Consider the following 23432-nt stretch of genomic DNA (forward strand, 5'->3'; position numbering starts at 1 on the left):
AAGGAAAATTTCACAGGAAAATAGTGTCTGTCTGATAAAGCAATCAATTGCTGATATCCATAGGACAGAGATTATGCACCAAACTGTATTGGTTTTAACCAGGAACGATACTAGGATTTGAGTGTTTCAGGATACATTGAATATTGCATGCAGTAACGCTTATCAGATAGGGAAACAATGGCATCTGGTTGTCAACCACTGGTTTCTGAATTGTGCATCAGGAGCTTTGCATTTCGACACTGTCATGGAGATGCACCTTTTGCAGTAAACGGGCGTAGGTTAGTCAGTAACATTTGGGAGGTATGAAGCTCAGATTTCTCAACAAAAAATGCAGTAGGCTGAAGGGTAGAGGGGAAGATGACCATGGTTGTGGATGGACCGTTTTTATGACTGTCAGGGTGAGTACTGATTTGTATTAGGTGGGCCAAAATAAATGTGGGCTGAAGTGCTACCCCAAGAGATTGCCACTGGTTAGATTGTTTGCAAGCAATTATCCCATAACCATATGTGTTTTTTGACTGCGTATAGTATGTCTAGAAATTCGAGACTTGCACAGTTTTTCAAGCCTATTATTGCTAATATTTGTGAGTTCCAAAAGTAGTGAATTTGCACCCATTCAAGGAGAACTTCTATGGGTGCAGATTTACTACTTTGTTTGGTAAACTTAAACTGTATATTTAAGACCGTGATCCAATAAATGAAGATGTTAAAACCTGTTAGAAAAATAAGAACAATGGGAAAAATCAAGGTAGATATAGCAGACCCAACTTGCAGCCTCAGGCCCAACTACCAAACCAAGAGTGCATTGTGATGGGTGTCACATCCCAAAAACCCCTGAGGAAGCTATGCTTCTGCTTGGATCTCTTGACTACGTTCACATACAACACAATGACCTAGAGTCTCTGCCATGGGATCACTTATTTTAAATGTATTTATACTGCACATACTCTTGTTCATCTCTGTTATAAGAAGCTTTGATGGTAGACTTGTTAAATCGGTGCAATGAATGCCTCGCTCTGTGACGTAAGCAAGTAATGCAGGCTACGTTGGTTACTTTTAATTCGTCAAACATTTCAGCTAAAGTCATGACCTGCAAGGAGCTGATGAGGAGTTGGGGTATAGAAATAGGGAGTTTTTGTGAGGATTGCTACCCACTGCTACTCCTAGCCGACGACTAGCCTGCAAGTAAGAGTGGAACCTATCCTCCAACATGCCCTAAGCGAACACCGTGGCAACAAGTATTTTCAACTCTGAAAAGTGCAGTGGGCCGGATGTCCAGCACAAGCGGAGTCCCTGGGCTGACGATTCAACAACCAAGGCCTTGGTGGAGGGAGGGAGGCCCAGAAACAAGAGTGGTAACTGAAATGGATGACAGAGAATGCTGGAGTTGGCTACCGCCTGCCCTGTCAGCAGCACGTCAAATTGACCGCTATGTGAACTGAAATGTGAAGCTCTTGGGGGCTGGGTGGCACAGCATGTCACCCTAAGTATCTGTTCTCGGAATCTGGGGGGCCTTGTTCAGAAATTTGAGGAACCATCGCTGCCTGAGTATTTTAGGAGCTTTGGCATAATAGCCGTGCAAGAGACATGATCACAATCCAGCATCCCTTTAATTGGGTTCATTGAATTTAATAGGCTGACTAGTAAGAGCGGTACCTGCAGAAGGGCAAAAGGTGGACTGACAACTTACGTGAACTCCAAACTTACTGCAATGGTCACAATGCTAGACATTAATGAGCCTCGGTTATTGGAAGATTGGGACAAGCAACAGCCGAGCTCGTTGGTCCTGGTCAACATCTACATTAACTTGAGGGAAAAAAGAGCAATAGTTGACAAACTAATTAAATTACTCCTGGAGTGGAAGGGCAAACCTGGTACTAACTGGATAAGGAAGAAGCGCTATATGCCTTGCCCTCCCCAAGCTATTTCCTGTGTAGAAGACAAGATATATTCAGGAAAAAACATGTAACAGCATGTGCCCCTGCTGGGATGTTAATGTTAAATGGCTGCATCCCAAGGAACACTCCTCCATCTTGAACAAGGTGTTTGGACATGATTACTCCTTTCCTCGATTATACCATAGTAAGTGCTAGTTTGTTCAAGTAGTGTGTAATTGATTTTAAAATCGGTCAGAGACTGGAAAGCGACCATCATCCAAGAAACTTCTGGCTCACTGCCAACACATCGGCACTGGAACATGCCAGAACACTGCAGTCGCAAGTTCATACAGAGAACTCAAAGCGTCTTATATGGAGCCTGGGCGATATTCAAGATTTAGCAAGTGACGCAGCAGAGATCCTGAAAGCAGCCTCAGCCAGTGAACAGAATCCAATAAAGGCTAGGGAATGCCTGTCTGATTGCTTAGCGGCAAAGTATCTGGTTACCACCTCGCACAAGGGCTCAAGTATTCGTTATAAAAGGAACATCCTTTGGCTGAAAACAATGCAGCTTATTAGATCACGGATTAACAAAATGCTCTGACGGCTGAGGTATGAACCACAGAATCAAGTAATGCCAGACTGTCTTCAAGACAATCTTAGGGGACTGAAAAGAGAGGTCAGGCAGTACAAGAAGGGAACATTTGAAGCGTTATGGGCGAAATTGCTTTATTCCTCAAAACAAAACGATTACAGGCAATTCTGGAAGCTAATAAATGAGCTGGATAAGGGCCCAAGGGCAGTCAATAATGCTAATATAAGTGAGAGAGAATGGGTAAGCTTCCTGGGAGAACACTATAAAGGAAGCATGGACATTGTGTCCATCCCGGGATCTCGCCAAGGCCCACCAGTCTTGGTATGTGCAGAAAAAGACAGCAATAGTGTCTCAGATACCCTTGAATATTAAACTACTGCACAGACAAAAACAATTGAGAACTCATGTTCCAACAGTGCACCCGGCCCCAATGGAATACCACCAGCTCCCTTAAAAGAAAACATTACGTTCCAGGCAGGTTCTCTGACCGAAATGTTCAATCATATATCGCAGACAGGAAAGATGCCAAAAAGCTGGATAGGGTTAGTTTTACATAACATATTCAAAGGTGGGAGTGCAGCACTGCCAAGCACTGACCGATTGATATCTCTGCTAGACATAGATCTTCAATGCTTATCAACCCTGCAGGACCTGTCGGAGTTGGCAACGAAGGCTGGGTGGCTGCCAATGAACCAAACGGGGATCACTAAGAAACAAAGTACACTTTCTAATCTGATGGCAGTGGGCCTTATTATGAGAAGGGCCAGAGACACCTGTACCCCGTTATTTATGTGTTCCATGGACTTTGAAGCGGCCTTTGATTGTATCCCCTGGGAACAGCTTTGGGAAAAGCTTTGCTGCTGGAGTATTCCACAACAGTCACTGAGGGCAATTCAGCTACTATATTCAAGAACCTGAGTAAAGATCAATTTGGGGGATGGTGAGCACCCTCTAGAGAAGTAAACACATCTGTAGGGTTAAAGCAGGGTTGTGTTTTAGCCCCATTGCTGTTTAATTTGTTTATCTCAGACTTGTCATCTTCCCTTGTTGAGGTGGTGTTGCATGCACCAAGTCTTGGAGGACAAGTGCTGTGTAATATTTTACATGCTGACGACGTGCTACGGTTAAGTAACACCCAAGTAGGTCTGCAAACATTGATAAACAGGCTAGCAGAGTATTTGCTTAAAACCACCTTGACATCAATCTTAAAAAGAATACAATTATACCATTCAACTGCTGAATTTCCAAAAATAGAAAATGGCATATTAATGGGTCCAAGATCAATTAAATAACACCATGTATGTATCGAGGGCTTGAACTGGACATGAAGGGGTCCTTTGCTGCACAAAAAAAGCTATATCAGCCAAAGTGTATGCTCTAAAATTAGCTTTTTCCAACTTAAAGAAAAATTTGTGGGACCACAACCTTAAGGTCTTGATTATGGTGATAAAATCTAAGCTGAGCCCCCAATTCAACTTATGGAGGAGAGATAATGCTACAGGAAGATGCGGCCATCTTGGATAAACTTGTATGCGATCACATAAGCAAGTGTTTTAGTTACCAAAGTCCTTATTCCCTGATCAACTAAGGCTCAAGTTTTCCTTTGTAAAACAATTGCTAGCCAGACAAGGGGCCTTTGTTTGATGTAGTCATTGCCGAAGGAGTGCTCCTGAACAGACACCAGCACATCTCGTTTAGGCCAAAATCAATCTCCTGAATATTTACGGAACAGCATAGAAAACCTTGGACTCTCTGACACATGGGCATTGACCGTAAATGATACCATCTTTAAGAAATCCATGAATAAATGTATCCCCAGAAAAGCCATCTGGAGGACAAAAGGTTATTAGCAAGACAAGCCCATGGGTGGCTGGTGATAAACTCGTAGGAAACCCACAAGGAACAACCCTACTTTGAGGTGGCACTTACTTTGACCACCAAGAAGGAATTCATGAACATACGTTTTGGTCTCCTTTCCTCCTTAGACTTCCCAAATGGCAGATGATTGGACAATGGAAGAATAGATGGTGCAGCAAATGAACAAGACATTTATGCATATGCCCTAAGTTACTATCATACTGTAGGGCCCTCTTGCATAAAGGGTTTTTAGCCCTTGGTGTAAAAACATGCAGGTCAGCGGCCACTGAGGTGTTAAATTCTAAAAACCCTGTGTTGAATGCTCGAATGGTAAAGTACTGAACAATATTAACAACCAGATAAAAACAGTGCCTGTGATCTAGATACGGTATTGAATTTTGGGAAATGAAGGGCCCTACTCTCAACATAGTTGATAGTGTTGTTTGGGTCACTAATTTTACTATGATCTATTGACCCGGCCGAGTTGCTAAGGGCAGATAACGAGGAATTGACCACCACCCCGCCCGTTGGGTAATGCGGATGGGCTGCTAAGAGTAGATCATGAGGAATATTTACTTCTATTCCAATACTGTAGGCAGATTGAGACCTTGGACACCTGTGTATGTTAGATGGTTCCCACTTTTGAGAGGATCTCAGTTTATAAGTATGTTGCCCCGTCTTTTATGTTTGCAAATGCACCATTTAAATGTTTTTACTGGAATGCATGATGTTTGTGGGGTTGATTGTGAGGGGTATTTAGCCAGTTTAGCCCGGAGTGTCCAAGTATATTATACTGCCCTGGCCGAGCGAAGAGGCTGGATTTTGATTATTGTTGCTTCACTCGTAGAATGTACTGTTTACATGTCTTATTCTGCTTTGATTGCTCTCTATGTTTTCACTATGCATTTTTGCAGGATCTGCTGCTCTTAGACTGGTCATAGAATGAATAATGTCAAAGCATGTCATTTGGCTCCTAGTCTAGGGAAGAGGATGGATTTTGATCATTACTGCTTGTCTGTATAATGCACTGTTTACACGCCTTATCCTGCTTATTTGCTCTCTACATTTGCACTATGCACTTTCATATGATTTGCTGTAGTTAGATAGGTCATAGAAGGGGTGGTGACCATTCCTTTACTGCAAAATTCTGTTGTACCTTTAGTCCTTAATAGGGAGTAAAGAGGGAACATGTATGCCTATTGTTGTGGATATTAGTTTTTTAAATGGAATGTATGATTTTAAAACTGAAGGTATGGTTTTAAAACTGTTGATTGTTCAGATTTAGGTTTTTAATTAACTGGTAAACAAAAATTACTACTACTAGTCCTCCCCTTTTACAAATCATTTTATCAAGTGACTGACAGCCCCATGTACTAAATCTAAGCCTCAAAAGGGGGAGGGGGTGCAAGTACATTAATATGGTGAGCTGAAACATGGGTCTGGTTTGGCTCTAAAAGTCCATGCACAAACTGAGCCATAATGCTTTTGCATGTATCTCAGGTAACAAATATAATGTAAAAGTATGATACCACTTCTTAAAAACTTAAAAAAAGTGTATGTCTATAACATGTGGAAGTGTTTCAGCTTAGTAAATCAGATTATATACACTGCTTTGAAAGACGTTAATTAAAAGTGATCGTTTTTAGAAACATTCATGACTGTCCCCTAATGACAATACCACTAGTGAACTAAGATGTAAGTCAATAGTCATATATACCCTGAGTGTGGCCTAGATTCTTATTGTAGCTGGAGCAACATTACAGTCTATCAAATCAAACATAAAAGGTGCTTGTCGACCGCACACCCTCAAGTATTTAAAGGTGTCCTCATACCTGATAATAAAGAAAAAGGAGGTTCTGTGAAATAAACTATTTACCTAGGATCAGACAATTGGGATAAGCAAGGAAGCCATTATTGATTTCGGTTTATCTGGTTTCACATTTTTAAATTCAGCCACCATTTGAGTATCTAAGTCTCTCTCTCGTTTGCACTAAAGGTCACTGTTTAGTATATCATTCTTGGCTCACGACAGGAGAAACTGACAAAGATAGTAGACCCGACTCAGGGCCCCCAGACCCAACCACCAAACTAAGTATACATTTATTTGGGGATGTCACACCCTAAGCACCCCACACCCCCAAGCTACGCCCCTGGCAGTAAACCACTGACTGGTGAATGTCAGGGAATGGATAACAGTGTGCAACAATCAAGCAACCACACAACTCACAACATTGTAGTGGGTGGTTAACACATTTTCATGGCACTACACATGTCAGGATCACCTTGTGTACCACCCTCACTGGTGGTGGCAACATCAGAAAGGAGTAAGTGTCGTGAGTTTTGCTGTTGGTAACATATGTCAACTATAGAAATACTTTCATGATAGCTCAGTATAGGTATTTCCATGCACAATGTTGGGCCCAATCCTGTCCCATTAAGTGACTCTGTGAGCCACCAGCATCGACTGGAGACAGAACATCTGTGCGCGGAGTCCACATATTCCAACATTACAGTGTCTTGGTGGCTGCTTTTGATTCCTAGTCCAGCCTGGGCTCACGGGTAGAACCCCTGCCCTGACAGTCTGACTGTAACCTCCTCAAAGAATGGAAAGAACCTGAAGAGCTGCATCAGGCTCAGATCACTCCAGCACTTTAGTGGAAGGGGAAAGAAGCTGTGCAGTAGACGCTATTGTGTGATTCCTTCCTTGCTCTACCTTGGCCAGGAGATGAGCCCCCAAGAAAAAGTGGTGAAGTGAGACTGAAAAGAAACTTGGTGCCTCTTGGTAAAAGGTAAGTCCCAAAGTAAGCGAAATCCTTACAGCGTTAAGCACAAGAAGGAACATAACTATTCAACACTCATTTGCAAAGCTCTTTTTTATTGGATACTGTTGTAAAAACCACGAATAAACCAGGTTTGTTTATAAGAAGCGTGGTTTAATCGACCCACTCAAGAGGTGCCATCACCCTCGTTAACCACTCCTCCCTTTCAAACCCGTTCCTTTCAGCTCGCATGAGCGCGTTCGGGACTCGAGTAAACGCTCGAGCTCCCTTAACGCGCGCACACCATAATATTACAGATACCAATGACGCGACTCCCTGAAAAAAGGCAGGTTCCATAAAACCAGCTATGAGGGGAATTAATACATCCAGGCAACATAAAGCCTTTGTTAAAAATGAAAACGAGACAGATTAATGCCAACAGTTAGTTAAAAGGAACCTTTGGAACGGTCCTCTTTCATGTTTTAAGACAGTAGACTAAATGTTACTCAAATTATTGCTCAAACAAGTTATTTCTTACACATTTAGCTGCCAACGCCATGTATCACCACCAGAAAAAGGAAAATGTTACTTGCAAAAGCTACACATTATGGAGTCGCTCTGCTTGGCTCTGATTGGTTACAGGGAGGACAGTCAGAGGTGTTTCACCCAAATGATCCAATAAAGAAAATGGAGGAAGGGCAACACACACAAAGAGATGACCGCATCCATGCAAGCATAACATATTTAGCAGGGAATTCTGCTCAGATTAGTTCTTCTAAACAGAGAACGCGGTTAGTTTACCAAGTTGGCATAGGATAAACAGCATGTGCCTACTTTCCAAGTGCACAATGCCGCAGAAGGGCATCCAAGGCCAAATCTGCTCCCCATCTCTCATCAGTTGGCCTTTCTTTTTACCACATAGCTTAATGCCTCATGCATTAATTGGAATTTGGGTTGGAAACATGTTCAAAAATTTTGTGAGAGTAGGAAACTTAAGTTTTCAGTGGTTTGTGCACGCACAGGCACAAAATAACCCTTACATCTGTTCATTATCTCTGATCATACTTCACTGAAGTGTGCCCGAGCCTTCAGACATTATACTGCAATGTCTATGAAAAATGTTTAAGTTCATTTTTATTTAAAACATCTCCTCTCTTTCGTTACAAATGTCATACATGTGTCTGGCTGTAGGGTCCCTTCATCGAGTCTATATTTTGTGTGACAGACTACCACTAAACTGAAAGCCGACTTGGGACTGAGACTAGGCTTGTGCTTGTTTTACATTAATGTGTCTCTCCCACTCTTGACAGGGCATTGGCTAGAAGCTGCAGGGACAGTAAGATGTAGGACTGTGGGTTCTGGCCCAGTGACCAGAAGGGGCAACCTGCGAGGCTGGAGCAATCAGTAAAGACAGCTCATTCAGGGGCCAGTGGGTGAGCAGGCAGCCATCTTGGTGACCATCCAGCAACACCTGTTCAGTAAAGAGCTGTTGACAAACCTGTAAAAGCAAGCTGGGAGCCGAGATGAGGAGTCTCAAACACGTGAAGCATGCGCCTCATGGATCGCTATCAGGAGCTTTTCAGCACATCATCACCCAATGCACATGTGGAGATGGTCAGAACTTTTAGACACAGAACATTTGAACATTTAGACACAGGACCCACGTCAGTTTGCCTAACTTTCACAAGGAGATCAATGAAAATTGCAAGTCTATTTGATAGTAGATGTGTTCCTTATTAACAGAAGATCTAGCAAAGAATATCCAAACAGGAATTTTTAGAGGGATCGTTGATACACTTTGCCCTCCTCGTCTCCTGATGACGAGACATTTTAGTTTGACCAGGATTGGTTTCATAATCTAGAAGAGATGGCATCAGCAGTTTTGGTTCACAAGACTCCTAGAAACCATACCAAATTTTCTTGCGTGTATCTGGATGAGTTTTTTCCCATTACTACCAGTTAATTGCCTTTGAATTTATACAATTTCATTTTCCAGAAACTGAAGCAAATGTATCTATTTTATTTGGGGCATTTATTGAACATAAACCTGGCATAGGAGATAGCACTGCACGCAGTAAGGCAGGATCATAGATCAATGGCGAGTTATTGCTTTAGTATCGGATAGACCGATTCATCACAGATACACAGTTAGATTGACAGGCGAAGGTTTACAGATTCAGGCTCAATGTTAAATCTTCTTGAGTATAATGAGGGTGTGGTCACCCTGCATGGTAACCATGGGGAACTTGACGGGGTGTTTGAAGGGACAACACTGCAGGAGCAGGACTAAATTAAAGGTGGAGTATGTGACAAAGGATATAGCAACATCCTGGGCATGAGTACAACTGTAGAAGTTTTCTGATTCAGGGATTTCATCTACTTAAAGAGAACACCTCTTTTATCAGTATCATGACACTTCAGATACAATTCTTCCTTTTCCCCTGATAGTGCGAAATATGCTTTTGAAGTAATGGGTGGTGGTTTGTACTTATCCTTGAAGGCAAAATAAAGAACCTACATGGGAAAATATCAGATAAAATTTGCCAGATCCCACACCTGAAGTAAAGGAAGACTTATTCTTTAGGGATATGGACAACACAGTCAATTATACCTTTGTACTGCTTATCAACCTAAATTTGCTGGCTGGGATGTTGTACATGTAGCAGCGGCTTTACCCTATTGACGAAGGTTACTGCCACCTTGGATATGGCATCGACAATACCAGCAGCCAGAAAATCCTTTGCAAATGAAAGTGCCTTGTCAGCCATGGCAGCGGAGATGCACTGGGCGGCTGGATGCACATGTCTAGGGGGAGGAGGAGCTTTCTCCAGCCCATTGTGTTCGGATCTGGTAGATGTACTGGTAATGATAACTTGCGGCAATGGCAATGTAAAAGTCTTGCAGAGGACGCTATCTACCAAACTCTAAAACAGGTCATAGCATCTTACCGTTGCCTGAGACTCTTTAAGACTTTTCCTCTGGAGCTAATATGCATCTCCGTCCAGTTCAATGAGACCGGATCTGTTGCTAGGACACCTTGGGCCTCATTTACGAAGCCATAGCAGCACACTGCGCCCCCAGAGCATAATTTTTTTTATGCTCCCGTTGCGCTATGTGCCAGCCCATATTTACAAGGCCACGCAAAGCCACCTTGCGTGGCTTTTCATGGCCTTGTAAATATGGAACCCCTTCACGCATAACAATGCGTGAAAGGGGCATTCCATGGGTGTTGCTTGGGTGTTCCCAGACAACACTCATGGAACCCGAAGGAATCTGATGCATTCCCAGATTTACTGAACAGCAGCATTCTTTAGTTTATCTCTTGTGACTAACTTTTCATCCTGCAGCACCCATAGAAAGAGGAAAACACCTCTTGGGATTTTTTTTGCGCAGGAAGGTGTCTCTTCCTGCACAAAAACAATCATCCCCGCAATGCAGACTTCCTTGCACCATGGTGCCTGTGTTGGCGCTAGGCAGCAATGTGTGCACCAGCGCAGGGGGAGAGGACAGAAATGTGATGTATCTTGTAGATACAGTGCATTTCTGCCCTTTCCCGGTGGTGCAGGGTGGCACAGCATAGCACTGGCTGGCCCGCCTTGCACCACAGGCCTCGTAAATGAGGCGCTTTGTGCCTGCAACATGATATTTTTTACCCTAAACAACATATTTGCACAGCAGCTTGCTTGTCTCTTTCTCTATTATCACTTTCAAAATACACACAATCATACCCCACCCCTGTACCATTCAAAATATTGTGAGGCAGTTTTCAGGTGTATGATATACTGAATAAATATAACAGTTAACAAATTATTGCTGCTAATTACCTGTAAAGTATCCTACACTCTATGTTCTGAGCCTGGATTGAATTGAAATCTGAAGTGATAGAGACCCCTTGGAATTGAGGTAAACAGAGACACGTCTTTTCTGTGCAGAACTTTACGGATCCTCGTTAAGAGGGCGACAAGGCCAACCTTTTTGCTTACACCATTTTCTCACTCTGTGAAAATTATATTGATTCCTTAGATGTAGGCCAAACAGAATTTATAATGTGTGGACTAAGCAGCATGTGGAGGGTGTCTAATGGGTGCAAACAAACCACGAAGTGCAGGAGGTAGACCAGACAAGAAATTTAGCCTGATGCGCAAACACAGTTTATAGGGTATAAACCAAACAAGCATTGGCAAAGCCAATAGATCGGGCATTGGCTCCCAACATTTTGGCTTTACCAATGCTTCTTCTGTTTTGTCGCTATATTAGCAAAACTTTATTGTTGTCTGATATCCACAGATCTGGCCAATCTATATGATAAAACTGGCTAAATCTAAAAATATTAGCTTGGTCTAAAACAGAAACACATTGCCAAAGCAGTCCTGTTACTGAAGGTACCTACTTTGTACGCAAGTAGGATCCTTGTGCTGGAACATGATGTCAGCCAATAGCTGAAGTGGGCTGACCTATTTCACCACACTGTATTCTGTGGCAGGTGGAATGAATATGTGAATGACAGAATATGTGAATGTGCAGACCTACAGACGAAGAGGCCTGCCTGCAAGTCCTTTTTAGTAAATATATTATGTAGATAATGGTATTAAAATCAAAACGTCTTAGCTAACGCCATACCTAAAATGAAGTGTAGCCTGCAGAGAGGAAACGTGTCAGAAGCCAGAACATAGAGAACGCACCATCTTCTCCAAGATGGGAACATAAAGTACGTGCGTGAGGATTTACTCTTTAAACTTCACACATTGGTGATGATGGCAATTAGAGAGTTCAGGATAAATAACGCACACCATGCTTCAACTAATTGACTGCACATTTTATTTTTGAAACCTTATCTCAACATTTATTTTATTTACCTAATACTGTCAGAAGGCATGTTACAGTTCTGATGAGTATGCGCCCATTCCAAGAAAACTATCACAATTAATTACAAATACTGAGTACGTTACAGAACAGTAGCATTCTTTAGCTTTTCACTGTGTCTTTAGTCAACTGCACATTTGCCTCTAGAACATACTATTCTACTCCATGTTATAACATTTTACGGGTTAATTTAAAACAAACATCGAGTGGCCCACATGATACATATTTTGAAAGTAAAGAAAACAGTCAAATCAGCTTTATTTTCATGGTAAACTACAAACTACACTCGTTTACTGTTTACAACGAGACACCACCACTGAAGCTAATTTACTGAGTAAAGTATACAATAGGTAAGCACACGAGCATAGGCATGCCAGGTCGTCGTCCAAAGCAGCCGGACCCCTGCCCTGTCACAAGAACACATGCTGCACGACCTGGAAGGGTGCATGCAGGCTAAGCACACAATGAAGATTTACAGAAGTGTAAGCACAGGCCACAGAGAGGAAAATAGTTTCTACACTGACGTTGGGCTACTGATTCAGCATAAGGAGTCGCAGAGACTTTTCAAGTGGTCTTTCATTTGACGAAGAGCCCCTTTGACCGTCCGAGGTGAATCAAGGACCTGGATACTGGAGGTGTAGGGATCATAAGCAACCGAGAAAGGCCTTTTCATCCTCACAGCGTACTGCCTGCGGAAGAGCGAAAAAGGTGGAGCGTGAGATGCAGGAACTAATTTGGAGATCATAGCCCAAAAAGACAAGTTGACCTCTGGTGTGCCCAAACTCGGGCGCTTATTTACAAGTCCCTTACGCCACTGGTGCGTCACTTTTTAAATGGGGAAAAAGTGAAGCACCGGCGGCGCAAAGGCTTGTAAATAAGCCCCTATGTTTCAGGATCAGAGATCGAAAAAAGTTTGGAAACGGTGATCCTGAGTGCAATGTGGGTGGCTTCAGTGAGAGTGAGGGCGACATCAAATGCATGGCTAAAAACAACCAAATATTCAGTAAGTATTTTGCTGATCTTTAACCTTCAGGTAACTACACATACAATAATGCCCACCTTAAATAAAACATAAATGAAAGTGAAACTAATCTGTGGGAAATGCACGATTACACATAATAGAGGCTGCTGTTCTGTCTTTTACGTGCGCAGCGCGCATGGAAGTGCACCGGCTGATCGGGGCTTTACATTCTGGTAAGTAATGCGCGGGCCGCAAACACGCGGTTGAAATGACATGGACACGGGACACACAGGTAGATCGTTACGCTTCCTCGGCCGGGGGTCTTAGTCCCACCCACCTGCCGAGTCAAACACTTTATTAGCTCCCTTGCGTCACGGCGCCCATACCATCTCGCTCACATAAACAGGGAGGTTGGAACCTTCCGGCATGCACGGGGTTTAGACATACAAAACACCCCTGTGCGCCGAGAACTGTGGGGCGCCCCCCCCAAACATAACATTCCTCCTCAACTATAAATTAACTTACAACTAAACAGCAGTGTGTTCTTCCCTGAATACGTGGTTGTAACCTTGCACACACTGACTTTTCCACTAGCATTTCGACCACCATAATACACACCCCTTACAGTGTCCACTTTACTCACACACATAATCCTTCAGCCGCTCTGGGGGTGATACGCTGGACCTCAGATAATACCTTCCTTCTCCTCTTCTTTGACTCACCACCCGGCTGTCTTTCTCCACCAGCCCCTCTGCAGATATGCTCTCCTCAACCGGGGTTGACACCCCCGTAGGTGCCAGATCTCCCACTCTGACATCCTCCCCGTTGCCGGTATGACTAGTCTCAAGTTCACTCCCCAGGAAAAACCCTGGTCGCTCTATATCTTCATCTTCTACCTCATGGCTGCGATCACTTTCGCTCCTGTGATGAATAAATTGATCTCCGTGGTATTTTTTGAAACAAGAAATGTTCCTGGTTACCATCTCGCTTCCTCGGGTGACGGTCACTAGCGTCCCCTTTACTCGAGTGACAGTCCACAGGCCCGATTCGAAAGTTGTTCTGAACTTCCCGGCCAGATGACGATTTTTCATGAGTACCACATCCCCTATACTCAGACGTCTGGGATGCGCTCTCCTTTTCCTTGACATTCTCTCATTTTGGACCTGTCTCTGTCGTAGTCTCGCTTCCACTTGTTTGTGCCTATTCTTTGATTGTCCTGATGCCTCGGTGAGGGTTTCCACCTGGGGAATGGTATCCCTTATTTGTTTTGGCATGCAGATCTGGCTCGGGGAGACACCAGTTGTACTGTGAGGGGTCAGTCGATACTCTCTCAAAAACTCAAATATCGCGCAGTCTATATTTTTCTCCCTCGCTACCGCAATCCGCAATACCTTATTGAGGGTCCTCATAAACCTTTCGGCCTCACCATTGGCTTGAGGCCATCGTGGAGTGATTTTTCTGTGGTGGATGCCATGCGATGCCAGATATGCTGCAAACTCATTGCTCGAAAATGGGGGACCGTTGTCAGTCCTTAGTTCCTGCATCAAACCATGCGTAGCCATTATTTTCTCTATACATGGTATGACCTTTTCCGTGACTGTCGATTCTAAAACTTCGACCTCCGGATATTTGGAGAAATCGTCAATCACAACTAGCATGTGTCTTCCATCCGGCAAACTTCCAAGATCCGCGCTGGCTCTTTGCCAGGGCTTTGCCGGGATGGATTCGGTGATGATGGGGGGCGGCGGATCCGTCGGCCCTACCATTTGACATGCGTGGCACCTCTGTATGATCTTCTCTACCCAGATGTCTAGGTCAGGGAACCACACTTTGCTCCTCAGTCGAGCTTTTGTTTTAACCACGCCCTGGTGAGCACTGTGGGCCAACTCAACAGTTCTTTGTCTCAGGCGGTCCGGAATAACTAACCTACTTCCTCTCAGCAGGCAGTTTTCCGGCGACACGGCCAGCTCTTGCCTGACTCGAAACAAGCTTCCTTGGTTCTTAGATTCAGATTCTGCTTCAACAAATGCCATCTCCCATCGCTTACACAGGATATTGCCAATTGCAATACCTCATCTTCCTTTGTTGCCTCTTGTATTTCTTTTAGGGATATAGGCAGTGGCCTCGACCTCTCCACTATCAACCTCACGTACTCCTCCGTACTCTCGATCTCCTCCTTTTCCCGTTCAGTAAACGGTCTTGCATGCCGAGACAAATAATCTGCTGGGTTTTGTGCCCCTGGGCGATATACCACTGCAAACTGATACCCTTGCAACTGGAGAATCCATTTTTCAATTCTAGGGGGAGGCTGTGAGGCTGTCTTGTTGAATAATGGTATCAGCGGCTTGTGATCGGTGTATACCGTGAATGGGTGACCATATATATATAGATGATAGTGGCGACAGGCCCAGTTGACTGCTAGTGCCTCCTTTTCTATGTGTGAATATCTTTGTTCCGTTTCTGTCAATGCTCGACTGGCATATGCCACAGGGGTCCAGTCACCTTCCTTTTTCTTTTGAGACAACACTGCTCCAAGACCTGTTGGGCTCGCATCCACTGATATTTCTCTTTCTTTTGCTGGGTCAAAGAAAACTAGCGTCATCTCTGCTGATAGTGCCTGTTTTGTGTCCTGAAATGCCTTCTCTTGTGTCTCATTCCACTCCCACGGAGTGTGGGCCTTAGTGAGCTCCCTGAGGGGGGCCGTGAGGGAGGTTAGATTGGGAATGAACCTCCCGCAGTAAGTTACCATCCCCAGGAAACTTCGCACGCCGGTGACTGAAGTGGGTGGTTGTGCTGATTTTATGTCTGCTACTTTCTCTGGGTCCGGCCGAACTCCTTTTTCTGAGAAATGATACCCAAAGAAAGCAATGTCTTTTCTCAAAAACTCGCACTTCTCGCGATGCAAAGTTAGTCCATTTTCCTGCAGTCGTTGGAATACTGCCCGTAATCTCTGCATGTGTACCTCCACTGTGGGTGCATGTACCAAGATATCGTCACTCACGTTTATGACTCCCTCCAGGCCAGCTAGAACTCCTCTGATTGTGTCCTGGAAGACTTCTGCTGCGCTGGCAATCCCAAAACTCAAACGTCGGTACCGGCGTAGTCCCACATGGGTAGAGAACGTAGTGATCGCTCTAGACTCCGGAGCCAACATTATTTGGTGGTATCCTGCTCGTAGATCCATTTTTGAGAACCACTTGGACCCGCTGACCTCTGCCACTATATCGTCTACCGTCGGGGTGAGGTGGCGCTCCCTCTTGATGGCTACGTTTGGGAGGCGCATGTCTACGCATATGCGTACCTCCCCTGGTTGCTTCGGCTTTCTAGTGACCACTATGGGTGACACCCATGGGGTTGGCCCTTCTACTTTCTCAATTATGTCCGCCTCTTCCAGTTTTTCTAGTTCCGCCTCCACTTGTGGGCGGAGATGAAATGCAATGTGTTGGTGTTTCAGCGCGACTGGTTCTATTGATTTATCTATATGTAGCTTTATTTGGCGGCCTTTTAGGCAGCCAATTCCTTGGAAGATGTCTGCGTATTCTTCCTGTAGACTGACTAGCCCCCCGACGTGAATGCTAAATGCGAACGTCACTAATTTCAACTCTTCTGCAGTGCGGCAGCTGAGCAGCATTCCGGTTCCTATTTTGGTGACGTACACCTTGGATTGTACCTTTTCTTCCTCATGATTGATATCCGCCACGAAGACTCCCGCCATTGGGAGAGGCCTGGTTGATCCGAATGCGAAGACTTGTACCGTGGTGCGTCGCAAAGGGGGGCGACATGGCATTTTATCGAAGTCAGATTGTGCCAGTATATTTATTGACGCCCCTGTGTCAATGAGGGCCATAACCTGGTGTCCCGCTACTGTGACTTGGCATCTGGATATTTTTTTCCGGCTTGTACAGCCTGGTTTCGTTGCATGGATTATCTACACAGTGTCTTCTGGCTCATCATCATCATCCATGTCAGGACTGAGATCTGGTGGTTGTATCGCCTTGGCCCCTTGACTTGTCTTTTGTCTCTCTCCTTTTGTTCTGGTGTTTGATCGACAAACTTTTGCAAAATGATTCAGCTTTTGACAATTGGCACATTGTTTCCCTTGAGCTGGACATTTTCCTTGGTGTGGGAATGATCCTCCACACATGTAGCATGATCGTTGCGCCCCTGTCAGTTTTGTTATGTCTTTCTTTTTTGTCATGCTGTTTGATGCTATGACGTTTACCGGTTCTGTTTTTATAGTTTGTGCAAGCGCTGTTTCCATGTGTGCGGCTCTTACCCTGGACAGTTCTTTTGACCTGCCCATCATCAGCATGTTCGCCATCGTCATGCCTGGGACCTGAAGGATGTGCTCTCTTAGCTTTGTTGAGTGGCATCCTTGGATAAATTGTGCTCTTATCTCATCATCTGGGTCAGGCAGTGTGCACGTGCTTGCTAATTCCTTTAACCATGCATAGTATGTATCTACTGATTCATCTGAGCTTTGTTTGGCCTGGCGCAGGAGGAATCGTTCATAGTCTGGATTTGCCATTGGTTCAAAATATGCAGTTATTGCCCTTTTTAGCGTTCGGTACGTGAATGGGGGCCCTTCTTCAGCTACTGTCTTGCTGACTCTGTGCAGCATCGCTCCTCCCATGTGCAGAAGCATTGGTCTTTGTCTATCCGGGTCTAGTGCAACCGCTGCAAAGTAGTTTTCTAACCGTTCCACCCATGATTTCCACTTTGCTGCCTGTGCTGATGGGGGTCCTTCCATAATAAAAGGCTCTATGACCGGGAATGTAGCCCTTTTTAAAAAAAAATTTTTATTTATTTTTATATATGTGTCCCCTCTTTATGTCCTTAACTTTTGTCCAACTTTTCCGGCCTTTTATTGTTGTTCCCCTTTTGTTTTCTCAAAATATGCTTTGTTTTTCTTTTCCTGTCCCTTCTTCTGTTAATTCGACGTTTATTATTATTTTTTTTTTTGAATTTATTGAAACCCAGATGTCTGTGCCCCTTCGTTCGTGAGCCGTACTCTCTCTCACCTCCTTTCTGTGCTCGGGCTGTCGATCAGTCTCCACAGGCCGTTGTATTGTCTTAGGACACCGTCTACTTTCTTTCTTGCTGAGCGCGCGTTTCTCTGGGGCTGCAGCTCACTCCAGTATGGGCATGTGGAGGATTAATTTCGCCTCGCGCTGATTTGCTTCAGCGGCTCTTTTTTTTTCACACCGCCGCTTTCGCCACGTGGGTTCGCCGCCTCGTCGCCAATTTGTTCTGTCTTTTGCGTGCGCAGCGCGCATGGAAGTGCACCGGCCGATCGGGCTTTACATTCTGGTAAGTAACGCGCGGGCCGCAAACACGCGGTTGAAATGACATGGACATGGGACACACAGGTAGATCGTTACGCTTCCTCGGCCGGGGGTCTTAGTCCCACCCACCTGCCGAGTCAAACACTTTATTAGCTCCCTTGCGTCACGGCGCCCATACCATCTCGCTCACATAAACAGGGAGGTTGGAACCTTCCGGCATGCACGGGGTTTAGACATACAAAACACCCCTGTGCGCCGAGAACTGTGGGGCGCCCCCCCCAAACATAACAGCTGCCTTGTGATGCACATAAAGATTTGGGTTTAAGAAGAAAAAGTGCTTCCAAAATATAGATTTTAGTACTATGCGGACTGTATTTAAAAAAACGTAGCTGAAAATATTGTATTAGGGTTGAGCGCAAAGCGCTCTATCCCTGGTGTAATCTCTCTATGGGCTTTTAGCCACGCCGATGCCACGCCCTTCAGTTGGTTGGTTCGTGGGCTTCCCTTTTAAAATTTGCTTGATTTTATTAGTGAAAGGCATGCACACGTCATGCTTTTTCCGGTGTTTAGCCCTCCTCGAGCGCACTGGGCAGCTACTGAAAAAATACAAGGCTCGATGTTTTCCGTATGGTTTCTGGACTACTTTTTCGTTCTATTTTGTAGGCAGCATGATCTCGCTGGGCAGTAGCGTGCACTTTGAATGACATCGACCCTGTTACATGGATAATTGCACTTTTGCCCATACTTTTCACTGCGAGCGAACTTCTGTTTCCTTTTGTATGTCTGCTTCACACTGATGCCGGCCGTCAGCTCACTTATGTGAAACTGTTTTACTTTTTGGTTATGTGGCAAGAAAAGTACGATTAGGAGTTTAAAACGCTAATGGCTCTAACTGGAGCAAACGCGAGACCCATTGCATTTCAAATGATTGTTTCATTTATTTAGGCCGATTTGCAATACTGAAGTGCCTGAGGCCTACATCTGTTTGCGAGGTGGTTGTGGTTGCGAGAGCCATTAAAGCACCGAACATATTCTGCACAAAATACTGTTGAAAGTATTAATCACAAAACATTTTTGTGAATGATCTCTCTGAAATAATACACGTGCAATTCTTGCTGGCTCTCACGATTTGTAGAATAAAAGAAATGGTTCAGTCCTAACTGCCCGGCTCCCAGTGAAGCAACAACCACACTTTTCGGAGTTGATTGATTCAATAATTTTTTTGAGCAAAAATAAATTATCACCATGCTCACTTCAGACATGCTGTCCCGGAAAATAAATGCAGACTGCATTTCAAAGTTTCTCCCGCATGTTTTATGATCATTTTCCTTTACACCCATTGTTTTCGCTTGCAGTTTAAGTCTGTCTTCTTTGTTTTCCCCATTCCCTAGACATGGCCTATATCTGTTTCTAACGTTTTGCAACAATTAATTAGAACGCACAGTTAACCTCTTGTCACCATTTCATTACCACTAATATTTGCAGGAACTGAGGCCATCCGATACAATGAGAGAGGTAGGTGCTGGGGGAAATTCAAGAAATGTTAAACCCAGGCAGCAGAGTACTTGTCCGCAACGAACATCATCGGATGTATGAAAAGTCTTGTAATACATGATTGCATTAACTGCTATTCTCTAAAACTTTAGCAACACATTTAAGCTTTTAAAACAAGCCATAAAGGCATTGGCCTGGCAACTGTTATGTCCTTCCACACACCTCACGAACTTTGCTGGCAAAGCGATTTAAGATTTTCTCTGACATTTCTGGTATTTGCAGCTTACACATTTGAGTCTGGTGTAAAGCTTTTAATGAAGCGAATGTCCAGCTTCTTTCTAAATGAATAGCAGAGTGGGAATATATTGCTAGAGAAATTATGAACTAGCGCTTTAAAACTGTGCCTTCTATTACTGTGTCCTGTCGCTTAACATATTTATGGTTTAAGTAGCCAGGGAGTCACTGCGTTTGCACTCAAGCACGACCTGAGCTCAATGCGGTATAAGTATCCTGGACCCCTAGTGTCACGCAGCATTCCGGAGTGTTAAAACTCTAATGTCTGTCTATCTTAATTGGATGCGGCTTTCTAGGTCCGTATGTGTATAAATGTATAATTATTGATGGCAGAGAAAGCTTGCTGGTCTCCACCTCAGCATTTGTCATAAATGTACATATACAGAGCTGTTGACTTCACCATGCTAAGCACCCTCCTATGGTAAACCCAGCACGCGAGGGAGAATGGGCGAGTTGCTACTACACGTGTCACTGTCATGTCACCATTGCTAGGATAGAAATGTGTCACTTTACTAAGTATGCCAAAGTTACCTTCTATTGGCAGTCAGTGTAATTTAGACTTTGTATGGCACATGACTGACTGTCCATGCTGCAGCTCAGGCAACGGCCCATCAGTAAGTCTTGTGATTTTTAAGTCGAGCGCGCAAGCACTTTGACCTGTTGCAAGTATTGTGGCCTTTTAATCAATCAATCAAAAAAAGTTGTAGAGCGCGCTACTCACCCGTGAGGGTCTCAAAGCGCTGGGGGAGGGGAAACAGGAGGGGGAGGGAAGAGGGAGGGTCACTGATCGAACAGCCATGTCTTGAGGTTCTTTCGGAAGACCAGTAGGTCCTTGGTTTTGCGGAGGTCGTGGGGAGGGAGTTCCAGGTTTTGGGGGCGAGGCCATGCCCACCGCACGCCAATCACTTTCATTCACTCGTGGGCTTGCCTTTCAAACATCCTTTATCACCATTGGTAAATGCTTTACGTTTGTCCCTCCTTGGGGAGGTTTTGTTACCGCCTTGCAGACTGCTCCTGATACATGGATAATTGCACGATTCCCGATACGTTTAACTGTGAGCAAACTTCTTTTTCCTTTTGTGTCTCTCCTTTGCGCTCATGCTTATGAAGGCTATGGTGCTTTGAATCAGCCTGCTTATGTCAACTGTTTTACTTTTACTTTTCAATTCATGTGGCAAGAAAAGTCAAGTTATGAATTTACAATGCTAATAGCTCTAACTCGAGAAAATGCAAGACCCATTGCATTGCAAATGCTTGTTTATAACTGTCCCTTAAAAGCACACACTTCATAGGTCAGCTGGTAACACCCTTACAGATCATACAAATATATGTTTGTAATCACAAAGCTTCAAAAGACTCCATCAATTAAAGCCAATACCAGCTTCCAAGCAGCCTTTAGATTTGCAGATTAACAAACTGCACGGGTTTGCATTTCCTTCAGGCGCTAAGCACCCTGGCAAGATGTGCTTCGTGTTCAGCTGTTAGTCTGTCTCTCCCTCAGCTTCGTAGCACAGGAGAGGCTTCTCATCTGTCAGAATTAACCGTCCCGGTACGACTGCCTTTTAACTATAAGTAGGAGTACTGTTTTTAGTAAATTTTAAAAAAGTATGGGCCCTACAGATCCTGCCCATCTAGACACCTCATAGGGATCCATTTTTAACCTGCAAGTCCTTTCACTGCAACAGTTGTGGAAATTCCTAATTGGTGTGGCCGTAGACATACTGTTACTGTCCAGGAATGGTTCCAACAGCTAATGGCTACGGCAGTTAGGATGTTGAAATACATTACTGTCGCTTAGACATGGAAATAAACCAATAATACTCCAAATATGATGATAATGATTGTTGGAAATCTAGTACTGCATTCATCAGGGTCTTTAGTGTCTTAGCTATCAAATTGTATGCAGTGAAGTCAAAATTCCAGAAATGGTGCATGTAATTCACGTAATTTGCTTTTGCGGAATTACGCAAAAATTCAGCAAAATTGAACATAATTATCCAATATGAACATCTGTGATTTTGTGCTACATTTTAGTCTGAAATGCATCCCCGTGTGAATTTTTTGCATGAGGACGCATTTAACAAAAGCATAGTGAAAACAGACACAATCGCAGTAAATGTTTACAGTGAACGGTGTATAATTACATAAAGTGACATAATGGCATATTTTTGGAAATTTCGCATACAAACCATAATGTAAAATTCCTGACACAGGTCGCTATCCAGGTCAAATCATTGACCATGGAGTTCGGGCTCAGGGCGTTAAATGGCAGAACCAAATCAGACACCAATGGCAGTCACACGTTCAACAAAACCAACCACACCAGCAGAATCGACTATTGTCTATTCGATATAAGACTATGGCCTCAAGTCATCGACATGACGATCACTGAAAGGGCTGAAAGTGATCACAACCCCCTCTCTGTCCACACATTAGCTCTAGGTAATCTCCCATCCACGTCTAACTCCCCAGCAGTAGCACCCGAGGGCATTAGCCTGGCCAACAATAAACAACACCTAAAATGGGACAAGGTCGTGGCTCGGCCCGCACTCATCAACGCTGCCAATAACACCCTAAAACTCACACTAATGGGCGTAGAGGCAGGTCCTGCAATTCCCTACCAGGAAATAAGCTTAATTCACACCTCCTGCTTTAGGGATATCGCAGCCCACTTCTCAGTACCCCTAGCCCACAACGACAAACGACCCATAGGTAGGCACCGCTGGTTCAACAAAACGTGTCGGTCCTTAAACAAGCGCTTAGTTCAAGCCATTAAATCCAAGGACCCCACCGCCATTCGCGTAGCTAGGAAGTCCTATAAATCTGCAATACGCATAGCCAAGCGTGACCAAGATAATAAATGGTGGACAGCACTCAGTGACGCTGTGCGCAAGAGGAACCATAGTCTGTTCTGGTCCCTGGCAGCGCGAGGTCCAGAAACCAGTGGTTTGGACATCACAACCAATATTGCCCCGAGAGACTGGGTAGTTCACTTTAGCAGCCTGTACTTCCCTGATCACGATAGTCCCATCCCTGTTTGCACGGGCCCCCACCTAAATCACCCATTAGCACCCACCACCGCAGCATCCCTGTTGTTTTCCCAAAGTGACATAACCTATTCTCTAAGCACCTTAAAACGCGGCAGGGCCCCTGGATCAGACTGCGTCCCAGCAGACCTGTTCTCAACAGACCTAGCATCTTGGTCAAGATTCCTCACCATTATAGCTAATGCAATAGCATCTGGGGCGCCAATTCCCGAGTCTTGGAAAGCGGCTATTGTCATTCCAATCTTTAAAAAGGGCGACAGATCACTTCCTTGCAACTATAGACCTATTAGCCTAATCAACTGTGTCCAAAAAGTCTTCTGCCACTGCCTCCTAGGAAAGATCGAAGAATGGATGACTGAACGCGATATCCTTAGCCCCCTCCAAGCCGGTTTCCGGAAGA

The 23432-nt window shown here is 44.3% G+C and overlaps 1 protein-coding gene across 1 annotated transcript in view; it reads right to left on the reverse strand.

Moving 5' to 3' along the window:
- Positions 1-11886: 11886 nt before the first annotated feature.
- The window catches only part of LOC138287174 (tyrosine 3-monooxygenase-like), a 263248-nt gene continuing 251702 nt past the window's right edge, over positions 11887-23432 (reverse strand). The window contains exon 12 of the mRNA XM_069227534.1: positions 11887-12640. Within this exon, the coding sequence (XP_069083635.1) occupies positions 12490-12640 (151 nt within the window). The 3' untranslated portion in view covers positions 11887-12489. The remainder of the gene's footprint in view (positions 12641-23432) is intronic.

This window comes from Pleurodeles waltl, chromosome 4_1 (assembly GCF_031143425.1).
Source record: "Pleurodeles waltl isolate 20211129_DDA chromosome 4_1, aPleWal1.hap1.20221129, whole genome shotgun sequence".
NCBI lineage: Eukaryota > Metazoa > Chordata > Amphibia > Caudata > Salamandridae > Pleurodeles > Pleurodeles waltl.